Genomic DNA, 24562 nt, shown 5'->3' with positions numbered 1-24562 from the left:
TTAAGCCACACAACTTGTACTTAATATGTTACATCTTCATCTATGTTTCCATCGGTTTGGATGATTGGGCCTAAATTATTTGAACTTGGTTTAACTAGAAAGTTCATCAAGGATACTTAGATCTGAACCCTAGTGTAGATTCACTTGAACATGATAAGATTCATTTAGCTCCATCGATATCTGGATGCTAGTCATAGTTCCCTCACACATGTCTTGGATTCCATGAATATACCTCAATTGAATTCCTATATTATAAATATTTAATATATAAGTTGGGTGTTAAGGGTCATAAGGAAAGAGTGAATTTAGAAAAAAATGTGAAACTGATATAGAATAAAATAACACTAGCTCTACACCGAAGAGTACTCGAGCAAACTTAAAATGAATCGAAAATGGACCAATAGATCAATCTATTTGTTGATTCGGAGCAATTAGACCGGTCTCAAGCCAACTTGGTGCAGTTACTCTTGAGAGAGATCGTTTCTCAAAGAGAAGACCTCAAAATAAGAAGCTTAAAATTTTTTTTTCTCTTTAATTTATATTAATTGGATTATTTAGCGCATTATTTATCTAATGCGTCTCTCAAGAAAACTATTTTTTATAGAATTTGTAAACTTGGTCCCACCTCTACAACCCGGACCAACAGCAATGGATATATTCGAATGACGATTAAATCTAATGATTCCCGTCATTTTTCAACTTCAATTTTGACTAAAAAACATAACCACCATTTAAAAAACAAACAGTCGAACCCTTGAAAACTTGTAAACAATGGCTGCCGCATCATCTGAACTCAAATGCCTGTTTCCAATCTTCACTCTAAACACTCAACCTCATCATTTCCCTTACACTCTCAAATTCCATAATGAAAATTTCCAGTCAAAAACCCAGTCTTTAAGGATTTCACTTCTTCCTTCTAAAATCCTACAATGGAATACTGTTTGCTTAGCTGCAGAAATTGTGGATATTCCTCCTCCTTCTGATGATTCCGAAGAAAATCCAGAAAAGGTTGTTGCTATTACTGCTGCTGAAGAAAGGAAAGATAGAAGAAGGGCTGTTAGAATTGCTTGGGAGAAACTTGTTAGGTGGTCACGTTCTTGGCGTTCTAAGTCTAGGCCTGATGTTCTTCAACGCACTCAAAAGGTTTTCCATTCCTATCTTCATTTTCTTTTTCAAATTTATTTATTTATTTTTTTGCTATTGAATTTGGGAAATTATTGGTTTCTTGTTTTAGGGTGGGATTGAAGCTTAATAATATAGTGTTTTTGTGGGTTTGAATTGTTTTAGGTGAATTTGAAATTTTGATTGCTGATAACAAATTGTAACAAGAACCAGCTTATTTGAATTGGAGTACCTTAATGCTAGTTTTTCTGGGTTTGAATTATTACTATGTGGAATTGAAGATTTAATTGCTGAAATAAACTGTAACTTGAATCAGCATAGTTGAATGGGAGTACTTCAATGCTAGTTTTTGTGGGTTTAAATTTTTTCTATGTGGACTTGATGTTTGAGTTGCTGATACTAGTACCAAAACTAGCATAGTTGAATAGGAATTAGCTTTTTGTAGGTTTGAATTGTTATTATGGAGACTTGAAGTTTAATTGCTGATACAAGTAGTACCAAAAACTAGCATAGTTGAATAGTAGTTAGCTTTTTGGGGGTTTGAATTGTTATTATGAAGACTTGAAGTTTTAACTAATGTCAGAGTGTTTCAGATTTACACACTTGTGATCCGCATTAAAGGATTTGACTTTGAGATAGTATGAACAATATATAATAAATAGGGCTACTCCACTTACTACCAATTGGTTCTAGGAAAGAAACTCATCAAGCTTATGTGTGGTAAAATTGTTCTGTGGTGGACTTGTATGTTTAGGCCCAACAATAGTTTTCTAAGTTGCGGATAATAAATTGGAACAAGGAATATCGTAGTTAAATTGGATTTCTTCAATTTTAGCTTATGTAGAATTGAAGTTTTGATTGTTGACAACCAATGCTAACAAGTGCTGGAATAGTTAGATCAGAGTACCTAGGGTATACTTAGAGTTCATTCTCTTCACCTAATAAATTAACTTTTGAGGACGTGTTTGAATGACTAACCAGTACTAATGAGGAGTTCAAGGTCAACTAGGATTGACAAGTTCACAAGGTAAATTATAACATGAAGAAAATGCACTGTTAATTGGGTGTGATTTTTCAATTATGTTTGAGTTTGTGTTAATTATGATGTGATTACTTCTTGTATTCTATTTCATTTTCATTGGTTTAGGCTGTGCTAAAGGACTTCACGCTTTATATTTACTATAATACTACAACGAAATGCATATTTAAAGTGAAACCTTGTGTATTGTAGCAATCTTCAAGAGTTTGTCTTCAATATACAAAATTATGCCTTAGTGGACCGATGTTGACATAGTTTTATAGTTATATAGTCGACCTTCAACAAAGTTTTGTTTTTCTCTTAAGTTTTGGAAGGTCTTGTTTCTCTACTTATATTTCATATAATGGTGAATTTCTCTCTTTGAATATCATCCAATGGTAGATATGTCCACTATATTAAGAGGTTGTGTCTATGTGGTTATAAGCATGTTACTTTGAAATAATGTTGTTTTCTTTGCATTATAATTTTGTGCTCCACTGAGTAGTTGAATTTTGTGAATGCAATGTTTGTTATTGATTTTTTTTCTCTTTGTTCCTTTTTCTAATAGCCGGTGGGGATTTCTTTGCATATTAATGCCATGTTTGGATTGAAGAAATTGAAGAGAAATAAAGGGGAGAGAAATAATAAAATATTTCTATAAGTGTGAATAGTATTTAGGAAAATTTGCTCAAAATAATCCTAACTATCACCCGTTAGCTAGAAATAATCCCAACTATCGATTATTTTTAAATAATCCCAACTTTGACTAGAATTTGTTCATGGCATACATTACAACTTGGTAACCTGGGATACCAGGTTACCTCCATTAAAAAAAAGAAAAATAAAAAAAACTAAATAAAGGAAAAAAAAAAACACTTCACACCCCACCACCAACCGGCCACCCCACCACCAGCCAGCCTCCCTAGCCACGCCAGAAACAGTCGCCAACAACACTGGCCACCATCATTGACCTTCCTCTCCCACCAATCAAACACCAATAAAGGAAAAAAAAAAACACCAATTCGAAGGTGGTGGTGCAGTCGGAGGTGGGTACCGGAATTCGGTGGTGATGCAATTCGAAGGATGGTCGACGAAGATGATGGTCGAATGGGGTGCTGTTGTGGGTGCAGGCCGATGAAGATGGTGGTCGCCTTGGTGGTGAGTGTTTTTTCTTTTTTTTTCCTTTATTGGTGTTTGATTGGTGGGAGAAGAGGGTCAATGATGGTGGCCGGTGTTGTTGGCAGTTGTTTCTGGCGTGGCTGGCGGTGACCGGTTGGTGGTGGGGTGTGAAGTGTTTTTTCTTTTTTTTTTTCCCTTTATTGGTGTTAGATTGGTGGGAGAGAAAGGTCAATGATGGTGGCCGGTGTTGTTGGCGGCTGTTTCTGGCGTGGGTTGGGGAGGCTGGCTGTTGGTGGGGTGGTCGGCTGGTGGTGGGGTGGCCGGCTGGTGGTGGGGTTGTGAAGTGTGAAGTGTTTTTTCTTTTTTTCTTTTATTTAGTTTTTTTTTTCTATTTTTATGATGGAGGTAACCTGCTATCCCAGGTTACCAAGTTGTAGTGTATGCCATGTATAAATTCAGGTCAAAAGTTGGGATTATTTAAAAATAATCGATAGTTGGGATTATTTCAACCTAACGAGTGATAGTTGGGATTATTTTGAGCAAATTTTCCTAGTATTTAAAGTGGTATATTGACCATAGAAGTTTTTGAAAGGACCATTATTCCCTTTATAGTTCATGAAAACTCAAGACATGTTAACCCTTCCACATCGAGACTTTTCTATATCTCCTATTTCTCTTTCTTCCCCTTTCTTTTTCTCATAACCATACAAGGGGGACTCTCCTAAGAATTCCCTCTTCATCCTTTCTATTGGTTCCATATCCCACCTCAATCATTATCACATAGTGTAACATTTTGGCTTGTATCTTATCTAAAACCTCCATCTAAAATATCCCTATTTTATTGACTTCTTTTGTTTTTCTTAAATTCTTATAGAAGTTAACTCTTTCAGCTTATGTTTTAACTTTAGTTGCTTTTCCAGTTTCCTTAGAGTTTCTTCAATATTTTAGTTGAGTTAATTGTAACGGTTTGTCTTTTGATTCTTTCTTAGGCTTGTTTTTATTATATATTTTTCCAATTTTAAGTTGCAATTTTCTGAGTTGTATTTTGTTCATCCCGTGAAAGTAAGTAATAGGAAAAATTAGCTTATTATCCCAATAAGTCCAAACAAGTTTAAGAAGCTTAGTGAAAATAAGAAGGGAACACATATGGTTGGTATATGTGGATGAAAATGATTGTTACACATGCATAAAAAGGTTGCATGTAACTATCAATTTTTTCTTGGCAAAAACGAATTTTGATTCCTCATTGTGAACGCCTTCGCATGTAGATAGCTTTTTTGGCATTGCAGCATATAAAACATCAGCACATGAGATTTGTTTATGTAAAGCAAATATTGGCATTTATCATGAACATCATATGTTGTGAGACTCTTAGGTGGAAGAAATCTTGCTGGGCTTGGTAAGTTAGGACTTTCCCCTTGATGGTTTTTTAAGTTAGAGAGAAAGCTCTTTTATAAAGTTAGGATTAATTCTGGTATTGAATATGAAAGTTGAGTAATAAGTATTACTCCGATTCTATTGTAAGTGTACATTTAGATTATAAATTTAGATGGTTTTGTAAAGTTAGAAGGAAAACTCCTTTATAAAGTTAGGATTGATTCTGGTATTGAATATAAAGTTGAGTAATAAGTTTTACTTCGATTCTGATGTAAGTGTAAATGTATTTGGCCAGTTGATTTGTATAGTCATTATTAGTTTCTTTCAACCTACTTAGCACAATGAGAACATTTTTCTAGTTGGTGGATGTGGAAGTTGAGGTATTTATATTACACTATCCATCTAAATAGTGGATTTCAAAAGTCACAAGCAGTATTGCTGGTATGGTTGATGATATGGATGAAAAAGTTAAGTTTAAAATGTAAAAATTTGTTCTCCAATGAATCTTTTGATGTATCACTTGGTTCTTCCCATAAATTAGGTTTGATAGATAAGAAGGAAAGGACTAAAATATACAAAACTAAATGTTGCATTCAATTTATATCATCATCATCATACGCAATATATCTCGCTTATAGAAGCTCTAATCAAGGTTCAAAGGCGGCATACCCTACCCATCAAAGATTTTGTTTGGTTCAACTTTTTTCGTTTTTGTTTCTCATCGAACTTTAGTGCATAGATGAATAAACCAAAAAAATTTTATAATTTTAAAAGCAAGGTAGCAATATTAATATTATATCTATGGTGCTACATGTTTGTTGAGTGACATTCTAGATGTTTAATGAGAAATGTTTGATAAGAAATGTAAGTTAAATGGTGTGCCGATAAGCTATATTTTCTTTGTGGCTTGGATAGACATTGATACAAGGGATTAATTAGTGGGGGCTGGTAGAACTTTGATAACATTTATTTATGCCCAATTGCCCTTTGTCAAGGGCATTCAGTTGTAAATTACTAGGATTTTCCTAATATGATGTTCAATGAATTACATTTTCTTAGTTAATATACTTCCTCTACAAAAACCAACATGCCATTATCCATTATCCCATTGGCAACCGACTCATGCTTTGGTAGGGTTGGGTGGGTTGCATGTCTGGAACTCCCCCCTTGTAATAACAAATATGCTATTTGAATGATCCTTGATTGCACACATCATTTGCAACTTTATATTGATTAAGAAGCACAAATGATTTAGTGAAGCCATTTTTATATGTTTTATTTAAATCCAAACCTAATGAACTATAAAATTTTTGACATATGGAGAATGGACAAAGCAAAAGTTTACAAATGTACTGTTTTACATTTTGGTTGTGCTTGAAATTTTACACTTAGATGATTTGTGTAATGTAGCTATTTTTCAATTCTTTGATCTTTCCGCTTTGTGAGCCACTTAACATCATTGGGGTAATGGAATGTTTTTTTTTTTTTTTTTTTTTTTTTTTTTTTTTTTTTTTTTTCTAATCCTTGTAAATTCAAACGCACATTCCTTGTCTCCTTAAACCAAGTATTTGGCTGTGTTTTATGATATTAGGTAGTGGTACTTGGAGGTGGCTCATTTGGTACTGCTATGGCAGCCCATGTCGCAAATAGAAAAGCAGAAATGGAAGTCAGTATGCTCGTACGTGATCCTCAAGTTTGTCAATCTATTAATGAAATCCATTACAATTGGTAAGCCTTGACTTGATTTGCTCAAATCTGTGGCGCCCAGCAGTACAAAATTTCTGCATGTAATAGCTTGTCATTATTTCATTGCAGCAAATATTTTCCATATCACAAGCTACCAGAAAATCTTATTGCCACAACAGATGCTAAGTTTGCTCTGCAAGGTGCCGATTTCTGCCTTCATGCTGTGCCAGTGCAGGTTTCCAAGTTTTTAGCCATTAGTTTCTTATGACCTCTTTCTCTATGTTAGAGTCAACATGTGTGGTTCTATTTTTGTTCTGTGAAACTTTTCTGCCCATGTGGCTTATTGGGTTGTGTTTCTACCTTGCAGTTTACCGCTTCTTTTCTTGAAAGCATTGTGGATTATGTTGATCCTGGCTTACCATTCATTTCACTTAGCAAAGGTTTGGAGCTTAATACACTACGGATGATGTCTCAAATTATTCCACAGGCACTGAAAAATCCTCGCCAGCCGTTTGTTGCCTTATCAGGCCCTTCATTTGCCAAAGAATTGATGACCAAATTGCCAACAGGTCCCTGGCTTTTCTAATTTAATAATGCTTCCATGTAAAGCGGCTTATATCCATCATTGTTTTCGTGCTTAGTTCACGTTTAACTCATCTCACAGCTATGGTAGTTGCTTCAAGGGACAAAAAATTGGCAAATGAAGTTCAACAGCTTCTAGCTTCTGAAAGGCTAAGAATCAACACTTCAAGGTAATTCTTACCAAAAGTATGCTTTCTGAAATTGCACTTTTTAACGGGCTTAACTGATTTTGTACTTCCTGATATTCAGTTTTTCTCACCAATTAAATGTAAGATCAAGGGATTTGTATCAAACTTGTAAATTTTCATTAATTAAGAAGAGTAAAAGTATGACTAATTGTAAACTGAGCAAATCCTTATGTAACATTCGAAATCTCTGGTGGGATTTTCATTTTACATTTGTTATCCTCTTAAATGTTCCTTTTTCAATCTCATCTTTAATTTTCTAAAACTTAGATATTTGCTTCCTCTTTTTCAAGATGATGTGCCATCATTGGAACTTAATTCATCATATAGTGATCATAGTTTCCATGAATGCAATAGTTTTTCTAAATGGCATTTCTTATGTTAATCTCATCTTAGTGTTTGAAATTTCATCCTTTTTCTACTCTCTTCATTCTGGCCTTTGTAAACCTGTCATATGTTGCAAGGGTGTGTACCATGGGTATTTAAGATTTCCTTTGTTTTATTTACCTGCAATTCATCTTCATGGCACACTCTTTGATGCCAAGGGTCAATCAAATACAACTTATCACTAATAAAAGGATGGATACTACCTACCTAGGTGGGAGCCACTTAAAGAAATTCAGGTAATGGAATAGTTGCTAGGAGGAAATATTTTTGAATGTAGAAGTATAATGAAGAGAGGAAATAAGTTCGCACGAGGAACTATATGTTGCAACTTGTTCTTTACTTTAGAAGATGCAAATGTACGTGATGATAAATTAGAACTTGGCTTGTTCTAGATTTATAGTCCAAATTGCAGTTTCATGTATTGTTATTGTCCATTGATCCATGATTAAGTACATTGTCTCATTGCATTAGTTCTTGAATTACTTGATTTTAGTCTGTTCACAAACCCGAGTTTGTTACATGTTTGACATGAGTTACGGATTAGATGAAGTTGATGTAATGGAATGGATTTGAGGCCATTGCAAGGTTATGGAACTTTGTCCTACGTCGGTGTATGTGCAACTAATGTGGGGTTTATAGAGTAAATGAGTTCTCTCACCTACTAGGCTAGTCTCTAGGGTGAGATCTTTTGTATTTTCTATTACACTGGAATTAGAGCCGATTTGGAGGGATGACCTGGGTTAAACCAGCCGTGACCAACGAGGACACTGGATCATATGGGGTTTAAATATAATGTTATGGAATGGATTTGAGCCAATTACAAAGTTATGGGACTATGTCCCATGTCGGTTGTATGGCAACTAATGTGAGGTTTAGAGAGTAAATGGGCTCTCTCTCCTAGTTTGCTAGTCTTTTGGGTGAGTTCTCTTGTTAACTGCTTGGTGTTTGGGCATCACCTAAAAGGGTCCTAACTTGGTTCTTTATTTTTATCTTTATTTTATTTCTTTTGCTTTGATCTTTGAATATGATGTATTAAGGGTCATTAAGGGTTGTTTAGCTTCTTTAGGGGCTAATTAGCTAGTGTATGCTTAGGAGACAACTTAAATTAACCTAATGCATGTTTAGGAGACTATTTAGTGACGTTTGTAAGTCTCAAGGCTGGTTCCCCATGCTCGGACGTTCACCCCATTACCCGTTTAATTTTCTTGCTTTTTAGCTTCCTTTTACAGTTTTGTATCTCTATATATATGTCTAGTGCAAAATCAGGCTGGTTTTATGAATGAAAAATTTTGAGTTTTTATTGATTGCCTATCTTTGTGTATGTCCAAATTTAACAATATTTCTATAATACTTTGAGTGTGTTTTTGAGTATTAAACTAGGGGAGTTGAGTTTGTCTTATCTCTAGCCTAATCCCCATTGCATTGAGTTTGTGCTTGTACTTTGGATATCCTATTTTCACATAAACACAAATTCTGTGCGGATTATTTCTTCTTCCTTTTTCATTCTTTTCTTCTTCAAATCAATTTGAAAGTCTTGAATTAGCACTTACATGATCCTTCTCATAAACTCTGATGCTTCAGTGATGTTACAGGGGTTGAAATAGCTGGTGCACTGAAAAATGTTCTGGCTATTGCAGCTGGAATTGTGGAAGGAATGAATCTTGGTAATAATTCTATGGCTGCTCTTGTTGCGCAAGGCTGCTCTGAAATTCGTTGGTTGGCAAAAAAGGTATTCATTGACTTTGTTATTGTCACGGATCATATTATAGTTAGGTTGCTCATTTTCTTTATGTAAATATTGTATAGTTTCTAAATTGGCAATAAGTGTATTGCAAGCTTCTCCTTAGCAGCTATAAAACACAAAGTAAACACTTCTCCCCTCACATAATGTGCCGGCTGCTCCTGGTGAGGGGCTTAATTGTTGTTTACACATCCTACCTCTAAATTCTCTTCACTTATACCAATTTGAATTCTCAACACCTTGTTAAGGTCATAGAGGGTATTTTAAAAGGTTGGATCGTCATTTGGAACTTTGGTTCATCTATGGTTGCATTTGGGCTGAAAATGAAATTTCAGAATATTTTTTTTTCTCCCTGGTAGCACGTGTCTTAACTAGGTCTCCGCCTATGCCCAATTATTTGTGTTTCTTGATTTCGCATCACTTACATGATTTTGTGAACTTCACGCCGTCGGATTTGGCTATGATAAAATGATATATTAAGCAATATTAATCTAAAGGTTTGTAAACTGGTTTATGTAATTAAACTTAATAGAGTCAGCACTTGCGTATGGCCCACACCGATGCTAATCTTAATGGATAACTGACCAATTTGTCACCTTTTCAATTGGGAAATGTTTTACCCAATCAAATTTGAAGTTTTTATTTTATTCTCATTCTTATGTCGCCCTCAAAATAAAGATCTAATTCTTGTTATTCCTGATAATGTGTTTTCAACTTATGTTCTTTTATCTTCTTCAACATAGATGGGTGCCAAGTCTGCGACACTAACAGGGTTATCAGGGACTGGAGACATTATGCTAACGTGTTTCGTTAATCTTTCAAGAAATAGGACAGTTGGAGTTCGCCTTGGGTCAGGCGAGAAACTCGAGGATATACTGAACTCAATGAACCAGGTATCACACCACCATTTGCTGTTACTTTTCAAAAACATTCTTCGTAATGGTTCTCATTCTTGGAAGTCTTTGAATGTTTAGGTTGCTGAAGGTGTTGCGACAGCTGGAGCCGTCATTGCATTGGCCCAAAAATATAATGTGAAGATGCCAGTTCTGACAGCAGTAGCTAGAATAATAGACAATGAGCTAACTCCTCAAGCAGCTGTTCTTGAACTGATGAGCCTACCTCAGGTAATTAAAGTAGTTTAGCATGTTTCTAATGCCACCTCCTTATTTCCTCTTTGCTAAATACGCTGCTTAAAATGCATCTCATGTATTTTTCAGGGACTTCGAGTTTATTCTTTCCAGTTAAAGCGGAAACCCAATAACATTTAAACTTTCCTCCCCTCTTTGTGTTCTTTCTCATACCTTAGGCCTTAGGGTTCTAAACCTACTTCATTTATTGTGGCAATGCGTCTCATATGCGGTTGTCTCAATATTAGGACGCCACATATGAGACAGCCTACCATAACCACATGCTGCTTAAAAGCACTCACGTGTAGCTAAAAATTCGTCGCATATAGCTTAAAACTGAACACATACAGTTTAAATCATATATAGCTTAAAATCAATCGCATAATAATCTATTAATGGATATCGTAATAATGATCACTTACACTTTAATAATGATCACATATGCATTAAGAATGTACACATAGATGATAACATGAAACATATAGTGTACACTTACATCTACAAAATCAGTCGCATATAGCATAAAACCAGTCAAATATATTAAAAACAGTCATATACAGTTTGGACTCGTCCTAATAATAGGACGGTCCTATTATTGTGGCTCACCAACATTGTGAAGTTGATGAGTTATCTAATCATTTAGACTCATTGAATCACGTGCACTTTTCATTTATGTGAAGTTGCATATAATGTTTGCCACTATAAGAGTCGATTGGATACAACCTCTTTTTACTGACAAATATAAGGTTGCGTGCATCTGACCCTCCATACCTCACCTTATAGGAGTTACATAATCTCATTCAGTTTCTTTTGTGTAAATGGTATTAAATTTTTGTGTACTGTCCTGTTGCAGGTTGAGGAAGTCTGAAGCCTGCGAACTGAGTTTTTGCTCTCTTAATGAATTGTATAGACCGTGTTTTTCCTTGAAGTTGGAAACCAGTGAATCGAGTTTGGGCTGAAATAATTTTTGCGCTGCATCGCAGCTGCTCCTTCTCCAGGACAGCGTTATACTACAGTGCTTCTATTTACCGCATAGTCCCAGAGAAGCTCAGGCATCTGTGCAATGGATATAGTAAAATACAAACTACAACATATTGCAGAAAGATATTGGTGTTAAACTATCCAATTTATCACTCCATTTATTCATATTCTGATTTAATTTAATTTGAAATTCTTAGGATGAAGAAATTGTATTATACTATATAAATACAGATATTAGATGCATATTGCAATGCAATTGTTTAATATTCTATTACCTGCTAAATTGGATTTGGTCATTAGGTGTATTGTTTAGGTACCTTGCATACCATTACTTTGTATGTAGTGTCAAAAATGAAAATCACAACAATCATTATCATCAAACCCAATTTATCCCGATCATAAGATTAACTATGATCAAGGACTGGGGAGGGAAGGACAGCGGCAACTCATGCCCATAAAAGAGAGTGCGGCCAAAGAATCGCTTTGTTCGAGAAAGATCCACAGATGAATTCTTAGAAAAAAGAAAAAAAACTTCAATAGACAAAAACACTTCTATAGATAAACAATGACATAAAAATAAAAGAAACTAGGTAAAAACAAATAAAAGATATAAAAAGCATAGGCATAAACAAGAACACCAACTAGAAAGCAAAAGCGTATTAGTAGTCTAAAACATGGATAAGGCGTCTCTAATTACCTCTATCCCTAGTTAGGTCCACAAAGAGGTGTAGGTCATGCAATCCTTCTTTATTTGTTGTTCTTCCCACGTTCTCCTAGGTCTTCCTCGACTTCTTTTACCCTCCAATATGATGCTTTTGATTCGCCGCATGGGGGCTTCATAAGTCTTTCTTTGCACATGCCCACAATCTATTTTCACGCATCTTTGTAGAAAATCACAACAATGTCAATTCTTATTCTTTAATCCCAAAAACACTTTAATGGAAAATTTTCTTTAAAATTATTAAAGCATATTTTTTGAGGAAATATAAGAGTTTGATACTACTTAGGCTTGTTCAAAAATACTCGACCCGCTCAAAAATGTTATGGGGTATTTCTATTGCTCGGGGTGCTCCTATCATTACCCACTTGTTTTTTGCCGATGATAGTATCATTTTTACTCATGCGACTGTTCCAGAAGCTGCCACTATTCGGAATATTTTGAGTCGATATGAGGATCTTTTGGGTCAGAAGGTGAATGTGGAGAAGAGCGAGATTTCTTTTAGCAGCAAGTTTGCAGTTCAGTCTCGCCTCTTTATCAAGAACTTAATGGGTTTTGTCGAAGTTGCTATGCATGGTAAATATTTGGGGCTTCCTACCATTTTTGATAAATCAAAGAAGATATCTTTTGCTGCCTTACGTGATAGGGTGTGGAAAAAGTTGCAGGCGTGGAAAGAGAAATTGCTTTCTAGGGCTGGGAAGGAAGTTTTGATCAACTCACTTATGCTATGAGCTGTTTTAAGCTCCCGATTGGCTTATGTAAAAATATTAGTGGTATGATTCGTCGGTTTTGGTGGGTTTCTTCTAAAGACGAGCGCGGTATTTGTTGGAAATCTTGGGATTATTTGTGTCGATTTAAAGCTTCTGGCGGGCTTGGATTCAGAAATTTTGAGATTTTCAACCAGGCGATGTTAGCTAAGCAATTTTGGAGATTGCATTCTCGCAAGGATTCTTGATTGCTAGGATTTTCAAAGCCCGTTACTACCCTCACAACGAGATTTAGGAAGCTAAGATCGGTCATTATCCTAGCTTTGGATGGTGTAGCATTTAGGGTTATCGAAAGATTTTGGGATATGGTGTTCGATGGAAGGTGGGCAATGGGAAGAGTATCCGTGTGTGGTTTGACTCGTGGCTTGATGGGCCTGGGTCGGGGTGTATTATTTCCCCTAGGTGTAATTTACCGGCTGATGTTACACTTGACAAGTTCATTGATTAGGATAAGAAGGAGTGGAGGATTGACTTGGTGCGAGCGATTTTTTTCTTCCTTTTGAGGCTGACAAAATTCTTAGCATTCCTATTAGTTGTAGAGATGTTGAAGATGAGTTATGCTGGGTTCTTAGTATTGAAGGGATATTTCATGTTAAGGATGCTTATGCTCATACTTCTTCCCTTAATGTTCAAACTTCTTGTTCGTCGGGCCTTGACCCTATTTGGTGTAGATTATGGAAATTCAAAGTGCCTCCTAAGGTTCGTGAATTTTCTTGGCGTGCTTGTTGGGACATTATACCTCATGGACTAAACCTTAGCTTTAAAGGGGTGTCTGATTATATGCTTTGTCGTCAATGTGGTAAGGAGGAAAATCTAAAGCATTTGCTTGTTAAGTGTCCTTGGACCCAATAGCTTTGGTTTGCTGCGAATATTTCTTTCCTTGGTCCTTTAGTTTGGTCTTTTAGAGATATTGTGGATTGGTTTTGGAGTTGTAAGGGGCAAGCAGGTGTGGAATCTTTTGTGACTCTTTGTTGGCAAATTTGGAGGGCTTGTAATGAGGCTATCTTCAATGATATTTTTGATCTCCATTGTCTTTGTCTTCGAAAGGCCTTGTATTGACTTAAAGAGTATCAAAATGCTCTCTCTTTTGAGCTTGTTGATGTTCCTTCGCCTCGTGATTTGTCTGTTTGGTGTCGGCCATCTCCGGGGGTTGTCAAGCTTAATGTGGATGGAGCTTTTTCTTTATCGAGTGATAAGCATGGGTTTGGCTTTGTTGTTAGGGGTAGTGATGGTCGATTTATTCTTGTAGGGTCGAAAACCGTTTGGTTTTAGGGGTCGGATGCTCTTGTTGAGGCTAAGGCTATGTTGTGCTTGAAGGTGATTGTAAGTTGGTGATTAAGGCTCTTAATGGCAGAGGTCAACGTGTGTTTCATGTTCAGACTGTGCTCGAAAATTGCCGTTCTTTATGCCACGAGTTTTTGTCGCTTTCTCTTTTCTTCTGTTTTCGTAATTGTAATGGGGTTGCCCATAGCTTAGCTAGATGGGCCGCTTGTGGCCTTTGTGATGAGGTTTGGGATGTTGCCCAGGCCTGGTTAGAGGACACTTTGTATTCCGATTTTGTTTTATTTGTTCTTAACCTTCCTTTTCTCTCAAAACAAATACTCGACCCATTTGACCCAACCTGCTGACTCGCCGACCCGCATCTTCAATGGCGGGCCATTTTTATGAAAACATTTAATTTCTGGGTCGGGTACGCGAACCGCCTTAACCGGATCGGGTCATAGACTGCAAATTTAATTACAACTGGTACCTGTTGACTCATTAAGGGGAATTTTTTTTATGATTAACGTATTAAATAGAAGAGAGATTTTTTAAAGGGATTAATTACCAACTACTAGAGGTGTTCACCGGTCCAAACGCAGATCGAACCGACCAGAACCCGTTAGACTGGAAGACCAAAATTTTGAATATTCTAAGACCGGAGACGGGACCGGAAGAACAAAATTTTGAATATTCTAAGACCGGAGACGGGACCGGTTCCATCCGGTTCGGTCCTTGTCTGACCCAATTTCCTCCCAGTTCGGTCCGGGTTTACATCGGGTAGATTGCAGGTAATTTTAAATACCAAAAATTAATTAAAAATGAAAGATTTTATAATAATTTAACAATTAATTATTATAAAATTAAAATATTTTAGTTAAAAATTTTATTTGTATTAGAAATAAAAAATATAAAGCCCTTTAAATAAGTATATACATAAAAATCGTAAATATTATTCCTCTTGATAATTACTTTTATATATATCCGGTCTAATCCAATCTAACTTGGATTTTTAGGGGTTTAGATCGGACCGGACCGAAAACCCGAAATGAAGAATAAGTAAGACCTGGAGCCCAGCCCGGATGCAACCAGTCTGGTCCAGTTTAGGTTCGATCTCAACCGGTTCCGATCCAAACATCCGGGCTAGTCTCATTTTGCACACCCCTACTAACTACAACCTTGAAGTTTAGTCATTTTAAAATAAAAAACCTTGAATGTTCCTTCTTTTTTTATATATTTTTTCTTTTCTTTTGTTTTTTTTTTTTTACAAACAATAGCTTTCAAATTACTAAATACGACATCCTTACACTCACTTCAGCAGATGACCTGCTAAATGACCGTTGACCAAAGTAAATGACCTTTGACTTTTAATTACACACATTATTCTAACCTAATTACTCAATTACCACCAATTAAACCCTTTTTCCCCAACATCTCTCTACCCCTTCCCAATCACCACCATTCCCCCACCCCAACACCACCACCACCACCACCACCACCACCACCACCACCACCACCACCACCACCACCACCACCACCACCACCACCACCACCACCACCACCACCACCACTATTAAAGCCCATCCTTTAACAATAATCCCATCAAAAGCCTCTTCTTTCTTGTTTTATTGACAACCTCTCTCTACTTATATTACCCTAAATGGAGGTGGAGAATTCTCTTTTCTGACGCTTTTTTCTCTGGTGCCGTAATTGAGGATGAAAATAGTGGGGCATTTTGTGACATTTTTTGATCTGATGATGATGATAGTGGAAAGAGGAAGAAGCTACTATCCATGGAAGAAAACCCTATTTCATTGCCTAAACTTTCTATACACATTTCCAAACTTTTGTCAGTAAGTTTGAAAGTTGAGTTTTTAAGTAGAGGATGAACATATATTTCTTGTTTTTTTTTAATTTCATGTTTTATGGTTGATAATGCTTCAATTTGACTCCAATTACAATTTCTTGAAGATTTGAAGCTAAATTCTTCACATTTTGGAGAATTATTATTGAATTTAAGGGTAAGATAATTTGTATTTGATTCAATGATTTTTTAATGGTTGACCAAGGGTTTGTTGAAGATTTGTTAATGGTGTCTATAGTGCTTGAAGTGGCGACACAAATTAAAATTCCCCAAACTAGTAGTTCTAATATGTTGGATAGTTCAAGTACAGGTAGACATACTCTACACTGTACTGACTACTATGTACACGGAAGATTTGGTATTATTAGAAGTAGATAAAGGTTGTTAGTATGAGATGAAAAAAGGGACTTTTGATGGGGTTGTTATTAAAGGAGGGGCTTTAATAGTGGTGGTGGTGGTGGTGATAGTGGTGTTGGGGTGGGGGAATGGTGATGATTGGGGAGAGGTAAAGAGAGGTTGAAGAAAGGTTTAATGTAGGTAATTGGGTAATTAGGTTAGATTGATGAATTTAATTGAAAGTCAAAGGTCATTTACCTTGGTCAACGGTCATCTAGCAGGTCATCCAGTGAAGTGACTGTATTGGTGTCGTGTTGGTAATTTAAAGGTTGTTGTTTGTTAAAAAAAAATTCAAGGCTGTTTATTCTAAACTGAGTAAACTTTAAGACTGTAGTTGGTAATTGATCCTTTTTAAAATAGGTGAATCATAATCGGGTACCTTAGCAATATCCTTTTATTTCTCTAATTGGTAGCAATTCTTCAGTTCTGACTCCTCCTTACTGCATTGTAGTCTTACTACTTCAATTTTTGTGAAAAGTGAAAATCTTACAATTTTTTTTGAAAAGGTTTGTTGGAGGTGGACCTTTTGCCTAACTTGTGTGCTTCATTTCAAAAGGTAAGACACAAGACTGCCTTACTAAGACACTACTATGGGATGATTAATTTGTAGTCTTTCTCTTCACATGTCCGAATCCTCTCAACATATTTTCGCACAGCACAGATAATGAGGCAACCCCTATCCACTCTTTCACTTCCTGGTTCCTTATTTTGTCCATCCTCATAAGCCCACACATCTACCTTAACATACACATCTCTCTTATATCCATCTTTAATTCCAAGGGCTTCTTTAGAGGCCAACATTCCGTCCCTTACAGCAAAGTTAGCCTGAATGCTACTCGAAAAGATTTATCTTTTAGTCTAGCGGGAAACTTTTTATCACACAACACTCCAATAGCTATTTTCCGCTTAAACTAACCTTCTTGAATCCGATGGGTTACATCCTCGCTGATCTCCCTATTACTTTGAATAACATATCCTAAATATTTAAACATGGTCGTACAAGGTACTACATCTTGTCCATAGGTCACCTCTTAAACACTTTCCTGCTCAATCCCAATAAAGTTGCATTTTAAATATTTTATTTAAGTACGACTTTTACACAACCCTTTGCTTTCTAGGGATCCTCCACTACTCTAATTTGTGTTAGCTTCCTCACTAGTTTCATTATCAACACGAGATAGATTCGGTAAGCTCATCTATAATGATGGCGAAAATGAATAGGCTTAGTGTCAAACCTTGGTGCAGACCTACTCGTTGTTCAAACTAGTGTTTGGATCCTTGTCGTGACTTCATCATACATGTCTCCTATTATCGCAATATATGTTCGTTAAATACCCTTCTCCTCTAGGCTATCCCAAATGATGTTACGTGATAAGCAATCATACGCCTTCTCGAGATTAATAAACACCATTTGCAATTCCCTTTTCCTCTAAACTTTTCCATCAATCTTCCAACATGTATAGTTTCAGTAAAAGATTTTTTAGGGATGAAACCGAATTGGTTCTCCCTTGTCACGGTCTCTTGTTTGATTCTTTTCTCTATCACTCTTTCCCAAAGTTTCATTGTGTGGCTAAATAGTTTAATCCCTCTATCATTTCCAAATACTTGTGCATCCATTCTTCTGTCATCTTGGGATGAGCGTGTTGCCCTTCCATTCTTCTAGCATCTTGTTTGTCTTTAGGATGACGTTGAAAAGGATGGTAAACCATTGAGTCCCGTCTTCTCCTAAGCACTTCCAAACCTCGATAGGATTGTTATCAGGTTTGATTGCCTTGGCTCTCTCCATTGTTTTGAGAGCATTTCTTACTTCCTCCATAATAATCTCACTACATAGGCCGTATTCATGTCGACTTAAGGTATTAAGATTCTCGCTTCTATCCTCCTCTAGGCCCCTAGATTCATTAAGAAGTTAGAAGATTGTCACCACCTGAAATATAGAACGCTTAAATTACATAACAATTACAAGATAATATAGTAGATACCTTTATGTATGACAATGAAGGAGATGTTGCTTGTAATGAACACTCAATGTAGAACTTTGTAAATATTTGATTGCAACACTTAAGTCACTTGAAAACTTAATATAGATTGAAGGTGATATGTAAACTTCCTTTTGTGGTATTTACCCGAAAGTTATTTGGGTTTTAGAATTGGAAATTCACAAATAAAATTAGTCATATTAAATATTTAGTACAAAGTGATTAATCTAAATAATTATGTGTTTATAAAAGATAATTAAATCGAAACCTTTGTGAAGAGTTTATAAAATTCTTCACAGGGTTGAGCAATTGAGAAAGATAATAAGAAAATCGTAATTTTTAAAGATGAGTTTTTGCTTTTTAATTCCATCAAATAATCCGAATTTCATGCAATTTCATTTATAGTATAATGCTGCAAGTTAATCATCCTGTATCCCTTCAAAAAATGATAATTTAATTAGTTTTATAATCAAGAAAACTTCTATTGATGTAAGAATACAATGCTTCATGAAAAGAAGCTTTAATTGGACAAAACTATAGTCATAAAATAGAGGTCGTAACCTGCGACTAGGCTACTGCCTTTTGAAATATCAACTTCATACATTATGACATTTGGTCATACTGCACGATAAGCGTTGCGCTACACGACCAACCTTCTGTTCACTTCACTTCAATGTTGAGTTTTGTGTTTTTCATTTTAATTCACTTTATGTCAACATTATACAGTGAGTTTTGTTCAATTTTATTCAACAAAATGATATATGTCTCACTATAATCATAGTGCATATGATGATATGTTCTAATTGGTTCCAAATGCTAATAATCCTCCCCCATTTAGAGCATTTTATAACTTCTTTCTCTTTAAGTTAATCTAATTTTAAAATCACATTCCATGCATCAATGCCAATTTCTCTGCACATTGAACTAACACCTAATATAACATACTATCATTTCGAAATTGGATCATAAAACACATTTGAACACTTGCAGCTGAAGAACACATGGAACAATTAACACAATGTCATGTGTTTTACACAACTTGTATTTCTTGTGTCCATATCTATTCATAAGTTTATCATAGTCGATATGCCAATCTTGACAACTTGAAGTGGCCACATTTCGAACTTTTAAAGGTAGGTTCTCCTTATGTTTAAAATATCCCCATGATGGATACTTCACTAAGCTTTTCAACTATAGGCCTTGAAAACTTTTGATTGACGACTATCTTGCTATCATAGTATAAAGAAACATTCGGCTATTAAATTTGTTCCTTTTGAAATTCAAAAAGATCTACATCACATTGAAATCAAGACACAACGTCAATAGTACGAATTGGGCTTTCATATTGAATTTTGTTGACATACTTTGATTCTAATTAACGCTTGTTTGATTGATTACTTATAGGTTTAGTGAAAAATTTAGCCAAATTGAACTTAGTGTCACTAGTGGAAAAAAACGTATCTGCTGCTAATCATTTGCTGCGATTTTTAATATACGCAGCAATAAATAAGAAAAAGAATTAGAAAAAAAAATAGTCCACAAATGCTACGGTTTTTTTATAGCTGCTCGCAGCATATAATCTTATGGATCATCAAATGCTGCGATTTTGTCTTTGCCCGCAGCATAACGTCATCAAATGCTGCGGTTTTGTCTTTGTCCGCAGCATATAACGTTATGAAATGCTGCGGTTTTGTCTTTGCCCATAGCATATACTCTTGGTAAAGGAATTAAAGGCTGCGGTTCCTTGTTAAACCGCAGCATATAACTTGTTTTTTTTTTTCTTTCAAAATCCCGCCAGCAGCATTAATATAGGGAAAAGCCTCAAAATTTTTTACACTTCTTGCATATTATTACTGTACGTATTGTTCTTCTTTCTAAACTTGCATACTACTGTGTTCTTGAAAACCCACGTAAAATTCAACTTTCATCTTCAAAATCCTGCCAGCATTGTTCTTCGAAGACCCACCATTGTTCCTTCTTGCATACTAGTGTTCTTCGTTTCCTTCAAAAACCCACCATTGTTGCTTTTCCTTCAAAAACCCACGAAACCCACGAAATTAGGGCTAAGTCTTCTTCTTCTTCTTCAAGGTATAAACTTTTCAATCTTTATTTAAGTTCTTCAAGTTTAGCTTCATCGTGTTTTATGGATTTAGTTTTTTTAATACTAATTTTGATTTTGTTTTTCATTGTAGGTTATATAATCCAATTATAGAAAATAAATTATTATATCGAATTACCAAGGTATGTACTTGAATATTTGAATGTGAATAATTTACTTAAGAATGTACATGAATATTAGAATGTGAATAATTTAATCAATTAGGAGTTTTAGGGTAGATTGAATGTGAACAATTCACTTTTGTATGTAGTTGTATATTATTAGTTATGTTGTTTTATTCCGAAAAATCTGAAATCTTCCTTACAAAGGATTAGGCCTCCTATTTATAGACCTTCTAAAATTAGTTAATACACATGTTTACACGGCCAAACAAGAATAACGGCTAAAAACTAACACGTGACTATTTTGTGCAATTTTGAAATACAAAAATCAGAAAATAGAATGCTGATTTATTCTGGTATGATATCAGCTGACCAGGGGACCTTGGTGCTGGTCCTGTGGGTTCTCTATGGATTATTAGGGCTACCCTTTGACCTTGACTTCTTGTTCCATGTACAAAGATGCCATCCCTTGGGTTTTTCTTGTCCTTGGTGTACAGATCGGTTCTCCAAATGTCGTGCAAGGTCAGCTGGCAGAAAGCCTGTTTTCATTTGTTCTTCTGTCTCTGCTGCTGGATTGATTGGTGCACATTGAGCTGCTGCTGTACTTTGTTGAATAGTCATACACACACCATTTGCTTGCGTACACAAGTTATTACATAGTTTTGAATGTGTAAGAAACCTGCATCATGTCAAACATGGATTCTTATTATTTTGAATTATGTGTATTTGATTAAAGAAAATGGCTTTTTTTTGGTTATATATGTTTTGTCATTAAAATATGTTTTTGGTTATATAGGGTTAAATAGGGTTATTTTGGGTTAATTATATATGTTAAAAGTTGTGTATTAATTTTGTTTTGAATTAATTAAACACTAATTAGGATGACAAAAGTTTGGGCTTTTTCAAATTTTGTCTGGAAGCTTGTCTCAAGAGTTTCAGGAGTCCGTCAAAAATATTTTCTGGAACAGTTTTGAGTCAATTCGTAAACAATAACGTATGTGCGGAAAATAAACTTTAAAGTATAACACATGATATGTTAACGAGTTCGGTTCTAACCAACCTACTCCCCGCCTATGGGTTCTCTATCAACCCGTCGGATTTCAACGCCTTTTATTAAGAGGTAATAAGAGGTGTATCCTTAATTCTGAAATGAATCCTTGTATTTATAGTGTTACGCCTCAACACATCATGGAAAACAATAAGTCTCCTTTTCGTTATTTTCTGTTGACCTGGTCATTCAGCGCCTGTCTTCAAGATCTTGAGGTTAACTTCAAACTGACGTGCACTGACAGCTAAAATAATTTCGTCATTGTGTGCTGTAATTTGTCTTTAATATCCAATGCTATGCTGCCACGTTAGTACTTGTACAAGATAATGAAAACTAAGCAAAAACCAGATTTATCAACGTTTAAATAATCATTCAAATTAATACCTATTATTAGCATTAATTAAAATAGTCATTTTCTATTATTAGTATTAATTCAAATATCATCTTATTAATAGAAAACTCTATAATTTGCATAACAACTAATTCAATATCAAATATAGCCGTGTACTATAATTAGCAAAACGAGTGTACCTTGTACAATATTTAATCATCAAATTAATTTAAGCACATATTTATATTCAAGTTTAAATATAAATCATTTGAAAGTTTAATAACATATTCAAACTTAATTTCAAATAATACCAAAGTTAATTTTAATGAACCTTGTCCGATTAAAATATTTCAAATATAATTTCAAGGAACATTGACCTATCAAAATATTTTAATTATAATTACGAAACTAACCTGATTGTAAACGTAATTATTTTCAAGACTTTGAAACGTATTTCAAGACTTAATCAACTTTAAAATAAAACTTAAGTTCTTTAAGCATATTCCAACGTCTTCGAACTTAAATATATATTACTTATCAAATGTATATAAAATATGATTTTAGACTTACTTAAACAACTAATGTAATTACCAAATTTATTTGTTTAATCAATATGTGTTTTGAATTATCATCACTTAAGAGAGTTGAGTATTCATATATATATATATATATATATATATATATATATATATATATATGTGTATATATATATATATATATCACTACTAGGTAAAAGACTTGTTGCAACAGTTAAGTACCGTTGCTGTAGGGCTAAAAGGCGTTGCTAAAAACTTTTTGCGACGGTTGCAAACCGTCGTATTTACTGCCGTTGCAAAAAGTCTTTTGCAACGGTTAATGCCACTTTTTGCAACGGGTGCATACTGTTTGGTAGTAACCGTTGCCAAAAGTCTTTTGCAACGGCTTCTTGCATTTTTTGCAACGGTTGCGGTTGACTGTTGCCAAAGATACAATCTTTTGGCAACAGTTTCTCTTGGTCGCACAAGACCATTGCAAAAGGTCTTTTGCAACACCAACCTATATAAATAAACCGTTGCAAAAAGTATTTAATGAAAAAGCTAAGCAAATGATAATTTTAATAATTGATAGCATAAGATGTAATTAGAAATTTGATTACAAATATTATAGTTAAGAAATTTACACGATTAACTTGTTATATCAAAAACTAAGGATCAATTCTTCCATAACCTAGTTCAACCAAATATTCACCTATACATCATTAGGTCTAAAAAGTATCGAACAAACAAGTTCATAAAATATTTCCAAAAGCCACACAAAATTCTAAATATGTTCTTTTACGGCTCAATTTCATCATCATTTTCCACCTCCTTGTCATCAGCTGCTTCACCATTTTCCTATGTTAAAAAAAAATCAATAATCAACCAAAATGAACTGAATTAAGAAAGCATTTAAAAAAGAGACAAATATGATACATGAGCTTTCAGGTCAACTATATCCTAAATGAAAGAATGAGATTAGACAGAGTATAATAGATGAATAAGAAGGGAGAAACAAAGTGAATAGAGAGAAACAGAGAGAATATAGAAAAGAAGCACAAAAGCAGAAACATAAACTTACCAAATAGTTGTTCGATTGTGCTCCTGTAGAGTTATGCTCATTGGATTCGATGTATAGAGGATTACCATTGCTTCCACTCCTTGACATTGAAGGAAGAACAATCTTCACACCAGGGTTAGCTTCAAGTAGCTTTTGAAGATCACGGTTAGCTTGCAACACTTGATCCATAACTTGTGATTGCATGATTTGTAAGTACGCTTCAGGAAAGATGTAGCTTGAGCTTTTGCCTCCGTTCTTCAAAACAGTATTGGTAACACCTTTGCCAAATGTTCGCACACGCCCGCTATGCTCTGGTTTCTTGATCACATCGCCTTAAGGATCTTTATGGTTAGATCCTTCACCTTGTTGACATTGTATTGCCTTCATTTGCTTCTATCAATGTGTGAAAAGTTATGTTAAATGAAACGGAGGAAGTAATTGATATACAACTAATCTGAATTAATTTGACACCATGGATCTATACAAAATTAAATTAATGTTAAATGAAATCGTATAGCAAAAACCAGCCACAGATTAGTGAACAAGTGGTATATATATGAATACTAACAGTCTAATCCTGTCAAAAATCTTTCCATAAGGGCATCTTGCCGATAGTTTGAAAGCAAATGTAAATTTTCAGCAAGGAAGGTATTGTTGAAAGAAAGAGATTGTATTGTAATTTGTAAAGAAAGTAAAATACGTACAATATTTGCTTCTATTTCATCAAAGCTTATTTTGTATGACTTCCCGAGCTTCCTTTTCCTTGATTCGATGTACACCTTTGCTTTTGACGGATCTTCTTTTTTTGGATCTTGTTGTTTCTATTGACAATTTAAATGAATGATTAGTTTAGACTTAATGTCTAAAGTATGTGAAAAAAAAGGTTTTATCTTACGCATATGGTTACCAGTTGTTCACGAGTGTATGCATATGATGTTGGCCCCATGGTGTGCATGTCACTCGCTAATTGTCGATTGCTACGATTTCTTTCACTTTCTTCCTATTGGATTTTAGAATAAAAAAAAATTGAAGTCAATATTTTAACATAACAAACTTGAACAATAAATATTTGTGAGCAA

At 34.9% G+C, this 24562-nt stretch overlaps 1 protein-coding gene across 1 annotated transcript; it reads left to right on the top strand.

Annotated features, from left to right (window-relative positions):
• Positions 1–643: 643 nt before the first annotated feature.
• On the top strand, positions 644–11629 carry LOC130800698 (glycerol-3-phosphate dehydrogenase [NAD(+)] 2, chloroplastic). The gene is made up of 9 exons (XM_057664293.1): positions 644–1143; positions 6228–6364; positions 6452–6557; positions 6690–6891; positions 6987–7074; positions 9058–9205; positions 9961–10110; positions 10192–10341; positions 11198–11629. The coding sequence occupies exons 1-9, from the start codon at positions 772–774 to the stop codon at positions 11210–11212; spliced, it is 1368 nt and encodes a 455-aa protein (XP_057520276.1). The 5' UTR covers positions 644–771; the 3' UTR covers positions 11213–11629.
• The last annotated feature ends 12933 nt before the right edge of the window (positions 11630–24562 follow it).

Source organism: Amaranthus tricolor, chromosome 15 (assembly GCF_026212465.1).
Source record: "Amaranthus tricolor cultivar Red isolate AtriRed21 chromosome 15, ASM2621246v1, whole genome shotgun sequence".
Taxonomy (NCBI): domain Eukaryota; kingdom Viridiplantae; phylum Streptophyta; class Magnoliopsida; order Caryophyllales; family Amaranthaceae; genus Amaranthus; species Amaranthus tricolor.
This window is presented reverse-complemented; position numbering and strand designations above follow the sequence as displayed.

Excerpts from the sequence above, each read along its gene's own strand:
- LOC130800698 (XM_057664293.1), top strand. The coding sequence starts at position 772 with ATGGCTGCCGCATCATCTGAACTCAAATGCCTGTTTCCAATCTTCACT. Across the intron at positions 1,144-6,227 it reads TTCTTCAACGCACTCAAAAG|GTAGTGGTACTTGGAGGTGG; the intron begins GTTTTCCATTCC and ends TTATGATATTAG. Across the intron at positions 6,365-6,451 it reads AATGAAATCCATTACAATTG|CAAATATTTTCCATATCACA; the intron begins GTAAGCCTTGAC and ends ATTTCATTGCAG.